Here is a 9,472-nt window from a genome sequence, read left to right on the forward strand (position 1 = left end):
AATGTACAAGAACTTTTTGGAGCCTCTATATTTGAATCAAGAGCACCATAGTCTTCACTGAAATTATATACAAATAAATAATTTTATAAGTTTAATTTACCTGTCTATGCAGAAAGTCTCTTACTTTCCATAAACAGCCCATCAATGTCCAATTTAGAAGACCATTTAAGAAGGAAGACTGGGAAACAGCCTATAAATGTATAGAGTTCACTGGTACAAACTCATCTTCTTGTCTCTCACTCACTCTCAGTTTGTTATGACCTTTTTAAGTCTCATTACGGGTGTCTAAATACACACAGCTTCAGACGCCACATAAGGACAAAGCCATCCTATTTGCGTGAGGTTTGGCGAGGCTTCTACAAACAGCCGATCTCTCTGAGAGATTGAAAATATGAAGCCACATCTATAGAAGGTTCTAGTAACTGCTCTTTGGGGGCAGGAGGAGATGCATACCTTGGCGTTGTCTGGTAAAACAGTAATGTTGGTGTATGTCTAGGGGAATGGGCTGTTCAGAGGCCTATATTTGGATCATTGTTCTTTGTTGTGATCGTGTTCAACCACAACCTGAATTCCAGGAGAACAGAGGACTCAAACTGAGTAAAGTCAGTCAGGCGGCCGTATGGAATATCACTCAGTGTGATTGGTGGACAGAACAAAATTGCACTGGTTTAGTATTGTTACTGTGGAGACTTTCTCTCTGCTGTAAATCATACAAGAACACATATAAGACCACAAATCTTCACTAGATGTTCTGTTTTAGCCTGAAAAATACCTTAAATGTTTACTGACCATCGTCATATTTCTTCCAAGAATGCATATTTATCTCCATAGCCAAGATAAAAGCAGTTAAACTACTGTAACTACACTGAAGCTATATAAGGGTTATTGTCTTTTTAAACATAAATATTAAATGATTTACGTTTTGAAAACAGCTGAACTACTTTTGTTACTGACAAATGCAGTTAAGTTCATAATGTACTAGCATCCCAAAGTCTTAACACTGCTCAGTAAAATTGAACTAAACACAAACAGATAGTTATTATAGTCCAAGACCTCTAGAAACAAGAGCTTAGTTGCCACTGTTAAGTTTATTAACTACTGTTGTTCAGGCTATGGAAAGGGGAAAAAACAGTCTCAGATTTTCTCAAGTTTTGACCTAAACCTAATGCTTCATTTAGTTGCTGGTAACATTAGACATCTTCAAAAATGGGCTTGTGGCGCAGATGAAACTTCACTGGTCTGCACATATTCCAGCTTCCTTACTCAGATCAAACCTTTCAACAAATCAACCACTGTTTCCCACCACATTCCATCCTTTAAGTTTCAAACAAAACAACACTCAATCCTTGATAGCCTTTTCCACAACCCACCCACCCCATCATGCCCCTTTACTTCTCTCATAAATCAAGCAACCCTTTCTGAGGGACCCAATTTCTACATTTTTTGCTCTCAGACTACCCTAAATGATCTAATGAGCAGTGTGGGTTTTTGCTTCTAGACATGTGAAGTTGTGCGGTGGGTTCGGGCCAGTCTGGACTTTGAATCAATGCAGTCTGACCCAGCCACACCATTTCAAAGGGCTAAAACCGCAGTCCGTAACCACCATTAACTCCGTTTGCCGTGTCTGCCACATGTGGTATTTAAACTGAGGCTGAGGGAGGGTCAGTTTGAAGTTTCAAAGTGCGGAACATTCTTTTAACAGCCAGCCAGAAGCCAATTATAGTGGCAGCAGCTTTAGATGGGGTGGCGGATTGGGGGGCAAATAATCTTTCTTAGAGTTTATTTTATGGTTCAGCACTTATATCTGCTTGAGCCTTTTGATGATGAGGCTTTTTACACTGAAATATGTGATGCAACCAGACTAATTTATGTAGTTACATAAATCCCTATTTTTTAGTAGTTACATCAAAAAAGCAGAAGTAATCAAATATGCAGATTTAGGTAATCATGTTTTAATTAATTATTCTAATTTATGATGGTTGATTATTTGGCTTCTGCTGATACTTGCAATATTCAAATCAATACAGTTACAGTCACCCCACTCTGTTGACAAAAAATATGCTTGTCCCCTGAATTATGATTAATGTTACACTGGAAAACGCTTGTGCAGCAGAGGTGTTAAGTGTGGATTTTATGCCTTCCTTATGGTCAGTTTCCACAGAAGCATTTGTGAATTGTTGTGGTTCAAATACCATGAGGCAGGTTGGAAAATATGGATCATTTCTGGCATTTCTATAAACAAAGTTAGCATACTTCATCGAGGCCTGAACCTTCAACACATGTGAACCCACTGAACCTGTAGTAGTCTCTTAGAAATGCTTTCCTATCACACATAAAATATAGGTATACTTAATGAATTCTTGTTAAATACAATTTTACAAAAAAAAAAATACTCAATTTGCCATCATATTTGTTGACTGACCACAAGGCTTCAACTATGGCATCATCGCATCGGATGGGCGGAAGAGAGAAGAGAAGAGAGCTGATGATGTAACTAGAGGAGAAGTGAGAGATGCATGGGCGCGAGGACTGTCAGGAAAATCCCATGAGGAATGCTTCACTGAATCCCACAGGAATGTGGCCATAGAAACCTCTGCGGCACAACAACCAAGCAAATGAGGGCATCCCTCTACCACCACCACCTTGCCAGCCAAACAGAGGAAACTGAACAAGAAGAGACATAAAAAAAAAACCATAGGATTTCCAACTGCTTCATTTCAAGTGTTTACCCTTACAAACAGCATTACGCCTTTTTTGATCCTTGCTAAAGCCTGTGTAAAAAGCCATAAAAGCCACCTGAAGACATCTATTACCAAATTGTTTCTGTTGAATAGGATTGAAACACTTGTGCATGGGAGCTGTTTATTTGTTACAATAAATCAAGTTTCAAGTTCATTTCAAATTCAGGAACTGAATATATATATATATATATATATATATCAGCATCTTGCTATGCCACACCTGTGAGGTGGATGGATTATCTCGGCAAAGGAGAAGTGCTCACTAACACAGATTTAGACAGATTTGTGAATAATATTTGAGAGAAATAGGCCTTTTGTGTACATAGAAAAAGTCTTAGATCTTTGAGTTCAGCTCATGAAAAATGGGGGCAAAAACAAAAGTGTTGCGTTTATAATTTTGTTCAGTGTATATATATACTGTATATATATATATATAAGTTCCCAAATTTGAAATTAACTTGAACAGAAGCAGAAAAAGGATAGCAGAATTGCAGTGGATAGATAGAATCCAAACTATTATTTGTGAAGTACTGTAGAATGCAGTCATAGCAAGTCAAGTTATAGCATGTTTTCCATCTTTTCAGCCTTTTCAGCCTGTTCAATTATCTTGATACATGATCTCTATTCATATATATTCAAACATCCTCGTTTGCTCTTTGCACGAGTCCAAAAACGTTTCATCTATCACATTAGACTAGACAAAGAGCCAGTCCAAAACAAAGACTTGGTTTGGGTAAAACACCAGTACTTTATAGATGTCATATTTTGGTTGAACATTGGTAATTTGAGCACTCAAATTAACTGGTTTAGGAGCAGTCAAGACAGAAAGAAAATGGGATGTTGGAATTGTGTAGCGATAGAAAATTGCTTCTGGCAGCCAGAATATGGCTCTGAAGTATTCAAGCTTCGCTTATGTCTAGAGAACAATAAACAGCCTCCAAATTATGCGCAGAACACCCACCTGCCTCCTAACCCTGACTCTTCACGTCTAGGAAAGTAAAATGAAGTCATGTGACCACACACCCCAGTGACTTCTGTCAACAGGTTTTCATTTCCCCAATGCCTGGAGTCTTTTCCATTACATCATTAGATAGTGACCTATGACATTTCTCAGCAACTGATACATGCATACTGTCGTAGCTAGCCAAATTTAGTCCTGTTTGCTGGTCGCATCACTTCTACCAGTTTTAGAATTGGTTCATCATTTAGAGCCACCTTTAACCAGTTATCCAGCCCACTCTTTAAACAGTTACCTTTTTCCCCTCCCAAATGTTTTACGACATTGTCAGCTTTTCCATCATCCTCTTTTAGAGCAGTGTACCAGCTTGAATAAACTCTATGAGGGGGGTTACAGATATGCTTCTGTTCAAAGAGCTGGCAGAAAGTTGTTTCTGAAATATTCTGTTGGTGGTAAAGTTTCAGTCCTCCTTCATCTTCCTACGGAGGTAGTAAGCATGACATTAAAATTTAGCAGAGCTGAAAGTATTTATCTTTGCTTCACTGAGGCAGGAATGTAGCTGCAGGCACTAAAAGAGCTTAATGCAGTGTATGAAGGTAAGAACACGATTCTTACACACACCTGAATTGTGCCACACACAGCTATGTTTATTTAGCCATCAGACTCTGAGCCCAGTCCATCTTGCTTGTCCACAGAAAACCAACACACGCACAGCACATTGTTAATAACTGACACTCAGTAAGATATTATGCTTATATTAACATAACATATACATTAAACATACATAAACTGATTGAACATGTTCTTTTATCTGTTGAAGGTCAAAAACAGAAACATGTAGATTTTTGTTAATGGCCTCAATTTCACTGTGAATGTAAACACATTTATCTGTTGATGTGAGAAAAAAAACAGGCAACAATTTCAAAATCTCATCAGGGTTCAAGAAAAAAAATAAAAAATAAAAAAACTTTGCTGGCCCATTCGATTCAGTTTAAATTGTACATTGCCACAAAAAATGCTAAATGCACATTTTTAACAAATGTCTTTTAATACGTGCCAGAACAAATATATATTTTCCATTAAATATTACGTTTTATTTACATCATCAAATTGACAAAAAAATATTTTAATGTGGATGAGCTACAGTATAAATTCATAAAATGTCTAATTTAGTCTTATTGCAGCAGTTATAGTCTCACACTGACCCTGTGAGATTTTTTGTTATTAGCATTGTGTTGTAAGCCTACATCTAGCATCTTGATGAACATAATTTGTTCTGTAAGGGGGTTGGGGGGGGATCTGTGTGATCTGTGTTTCAGCCCAGTTGGAATGAGAGGTTGTTGACAGACAGGGCACATTACAATCCTCAACAGACTAGAGTGAAAGAGTGTGTGGACAAGAGAATGAGGAGGAGGAGGAGGGTGGGGTGGCAACAAGAGAGCCTAAAGTGAAGATTCCCATATAAGGCAAGTCTTCCTCTGAGACTGTGTGCATGTAGTAACAGTATGTCTGCTGGCAGGGGGATAGCATTCCTTCACCTCCCTTTCTTCTCTGGGAGTTTTTCATTTCCGATTCGCCGGCTGGCAAGAGGCAGTGCTCCCTTTCATAAGAGTGAGGAGGGGAGTCTGGGGATCCTTCTTTTTTTTGTTGTTGTTTAAAAAAAAAATTATACAAATGCTACAGTCTGCTGCCCTTCTGTCTGCGCACTGTCTGCTGTCTGAAGGAGCAAAATAGAATCGTACCGCACCTGTACTGTAAAACACAGCGTTACACTAAACGTTATTGGCCAGGTGAAAGTATACAATTACAGAAAAAACATAGTGATTAAAGCAACTGCTCAGAATCCAGACAGAGTTCTAGAGCCACAAGAAAACTTATGTAAGATGTGAAAAAAGTGCTTTATGCAAGTCTAATAATAGTAAGTTAATCACAAAGAATTAAGAATAAATATTTTCAACATATGTTTAGCATTTTTTAAAAAGCATACTTTCATATGTACGTTAAATTAAATAATCCACCAAGAAATTAAAACTGTCACAAAACTTACTCCTTCTTCACAAAACTTCTTCACAAAACTTATTCCTTACTCCTGACCTTAATTTGTTCTTCTGTGGAACCAAAATATATATATATAACTGTTTTTATAATGAAAGTCAGTGGTGTCCAAAACAACATAGGACACAACTGACTTTCATTGTATAGACAAAAAGAAAAAATAAATATATTACATATATTTACATATGTCTTCTTTTATGTTTCTCAGAAAAAAGTCAGATTTGCAGATTTGGAAAGACATAAAGTTGAGTAAATAATTACCAGACTTAAACAATGATGTTCATTTAAGGTGAACCGTCCTTTAACTGCATATTGGCCACTTATAAACTAACACAGTCATTATCATCAACTGTCAATCACCACACAGTTATTTAGAGAACAAGGCACTAAAGGCCAAAAGCTAGCCTTATTAAATCTGAAAAACATGCACACATCTATCTCTAAGACAAATTGCTTAAACTACCACCAAGCACTGCAAGGTAATGCCAAGACTGCACTTTTATTTTGCTGTGTGACAGCCCGGGAATGTCGGATGGCAGTGGGTGCAGGTCTAGTGGACGGGGAGAGGGGAGTGGAGAGTGGAGGGGGGGCAGGAAACTAGGAAAGAATGCCAGGAATGCCCATGTTTATCCAGCGTTCCATTGAGGTGGAGGCAGTCCACCGCAGCGTGGCGTGTATAAAGGAAGCTCAGCTGCTGCTGGAGAATCAGAACACTCCAAGTCCTCCAGAGAGAAGCAACAGTCGCTTGACACTGCTCAGCCAAAACTTCATACCGAAGCTAAACTCTAGCTTTCACTCGACACGATCAGGAGGAACTGGATTCAAAGACAACACAACGAGATCAACTTGATCAAATCTGAAGAGAAGACTGCGTTACAGCTGCAAGACGTTATAGGATCCAAAAAAAAAGATTTTTCTTTTTTAAAAGAGATTGGAAAGAAGAGGTCATCATGTTTTCTGGAATGAATCTAAGAGTGCTTGCTCTGCTGTGCCTGACTTTCTGTGGATGGGTAAGTCCTTTTAATGCACAATTATGAGAAAGTGCATAATATAGCATAGAACAGTATCCACTATCAAGTTTAAATGCATGTAGAGATCCAGACTATTAATGACTAGCAAGATCAGGCTATAACTTTAATCTTTTGCCAGACACAAACAGCTCAAAAAAATGCCTAATTTTAACCCTTTGAAAGATATTTTTTAAGGTCAGTGTTGAGAAAATGTACAAAGTCTTACAAGAGCATGTGTTATATTCCTCAGGCTACGGCTCAGGAGTGCAGTGGACAATGCCAATGCCCTGATGTACCACCCCAGTGTTCGCCCGGTGTGAGCCTGGTGCCGGACACCTGTGGGTGCTGCCGGGTGTGTGCCAAGCAACTGGGCGAACTTTGCACAGAGCGAGACATTTGCGACCCCCACAAAGGCCTTTACTGTGACTATGGTTCCCCAAGCAACCGTCGTATTGGGGTCTGCACAGGTAAGGATCTTGACTGTTGGCATTCAGACGCTGAATCTATAGTTGTTGAGTTGAGACAGAGTTGTTAACCACCTTCTGTCCCCATCCCACAGCAAGAGAAGGTGCCACTTGCGTGTTTGGTGGGATGGTGTACCGCAGCGGAGAGTCCTTCCAGAGCAGTTGTAAATACCAGTGCACGTGTCTAGACGGCGCCGTAGGTTGCGTGCCCCTCTGTGGAATGGACATCAGGCTCCCCAGCCCTGACTGCCCGATGCCCCGCAGGGTGAAGGTCCCAGGGAAGTGCTGTGAGGAGTGGGTGTGCGACACCCCTCACCAGAATACCTTTGTGGGATCAGCTTTGGCAGGTGAGCATTCTTTGATCTCAACTGTTCTCCGAGTCAGAATTGTCAAAGTGGTGATTAAATGAGTCATACATATTCAGACACAGTAATGGTCTCCATTAAGGAGGTTGGAATGAATTCCGGTGCAATGATGTAATGATATGAACATTAGGATGACATCATGCAGCTGTAAGGAATGTGTTGAGTAAAGGTCTTGTCTTGTAGCTTACAGAGAGGAGGAGACATACGGGCCCGATCCCTCCATGATGAGAGAGAACTGCCTGGTTCAGACCACAGAATGGAGCGCATGCTCAAAGACCTGCGGCTTGGGAATCTCTACCCGTGTCACCAATGACAACCGCGAGTGCCGTCTTGAGAAGCAGTCCCGCCTCTGTATGGTCCGCCCTTGCGAGTCACACCTGGAGGAGAAAATCAGGGTAAGCAGCAACCTACCTTCCAAACCAATCACAGCACAGCTCACTCTTGGTTCAACTGATGCATGATGATGACGTCACAGAACTTGATGGCCAACTTTTCATTTTATGCTTTTACAGAAAGGGAAGAAGTGTATCCGCACACCACGTGTCTCCAAACCCATGAAGTTTGAGATTTCTGGCTGCACCACTACCAAGTCTTTCCGGCCCAAGTTCTGCGGCGTTTGCACGGATGGTCGCTGCTGCACACCTCACAGAACCGCCACCTTGCCCATGGAGTTCAAGTGCCCAGACGGCCAAGTCATGAAGAAGCACATGATGTTCATCAAGACCTGCGCATGCCACTACAACTGCCCCGGGGAGAACGACATCTTTGAGTCCATGTATTACAAGAAGATGGTCGGTGACATGGCGTAAAGAGACAGTGACAGCAATGCCAAGGAGTTCCATGCAGTGACTGTCCACTTGAATCGAACAGATATCCATCTCATATCTCAGCACAAAGTACTTGTTTGTCTTTTTATGGTTTGTTGCTTTCATTTGACATTTTTTTGCGTGTATGTGTCTGTATCTTGTACGTGGACTCTGGATTTATATGCTGTATGTGTATTCATTTGTCATGGTGGATGTCAAAGGCTACACTCTAAAAATGCTGGGTTGTTTCAACCCAATTTTGGGTCAAATATGGGCTAACCCAACTGTTGGGTTAAATTTTGGTTACATTTTTAAATTAACTTTTTAACCCAACAGTTGGGTTAGTCCATATTTGACCCAAAATTGGGTTGAAACAACCCAGCATTTTTTTTAGAGTGTAGGAGGTGGGGATTGTAAAATGACCGGGCTCTGTTCGGACGCCCCCTAAAAAACAATACTGCACTATAGTCCGACTCTGTGACGCCCAATGTCACTGATTGGCAGATGACGCCAAGCCCCTCCCCTAAACTGTGGTGGGCAGATTCAGATTCTGAGAGAAAAATAGTAAGAAAACGGAAGGCAGCTTTTAACCCTAGAAGCTATTCGCCTCACCAAGCCGAGAGAAGGCAGAAGAAAGAGACAGAGAGAAACTGATGTGCTCTTATATTTAGTTGATTTTGTCAGCTCAGATTTTGATTGAGCTGAAACGAGACATGAAGTTTGGCCAAGAACTATGAAAGTTAATATAGCACTGAGTGTTTGACTTCGACTGTCTGGCCCATCCTGATGGGAGAGCGTCAGTAACCCTGTCAAAAAGACTGGATGAATTGTAGCTTCATTCTATTTTTATTACAGTATCTATTTTTTGAAAGCTGTAAATAATGTACATATTTTGTACAGCTTAAGTTAATTTAAATTCAAAGCATTTGATGTCTTGCTTATTTTCTTGCTTCACCATGTTTAATATTAGCTTCATGTGCTGACTTGACTGTTCTTCTTACAGTTTGTCCAATATTTTATTGAGAAGTGTGACCAAAAAGTTTTCACTTTTGTAGTTTTAAATAAAATATTAT

At 40.1% G+C, this 9,472-nt stretch overlaps 1 protein-coding gene across 1 annotated transcript; it reads left to right on the plus strand.

Moving 5' to 3' along the window:
* The first annotated feature begins 6,017 nt into the window (after positions 1-6,017).
* Positions 6,018-8,618, plus strand: LOC107737295 (connective tissue growth factor-like). The gene is made up of 5 exons (XM_016548760.1): positions 6,018-6,764; positions 7,015-7,231; positions 7,324-7,575; positions 7,777-7,988; positions 8,106-8,618. Exons 1-5 carry the CDS (start codon positions 6,705-6,707, stop codon positions 8,400-8,402), a joined length of 1,038 nt encoding a protein of 345 aa, XP_016404246.1. The 5' UTR covers positions 6,018-6,704; the 3' UTR covers positions 8,403-8,618.
* Positions 8,619-9,472: the final 854 nt, after the last annotated feature.

The sequence above is a fragment of the Sinocyclocheilus rhinocerous genome, unplaced genomic scaffold (genome assembly GCF_001515625.1).
Source record: "Sinocyclocheilus rhinocerous isolate Xijiao unplaced genomic scaffold, SAMN03320098_v1.1 scaffold1606, whole genome shotgun sequence".
In the NCBI taxonomy this organism is placed as follows: Eukaryota; Metazoa; Chordata; class Actinopteri; order Cypriniformes; family Cyprinidae; genus Sinocyclocheilus; species Sinocyclocheilus rhinocerous.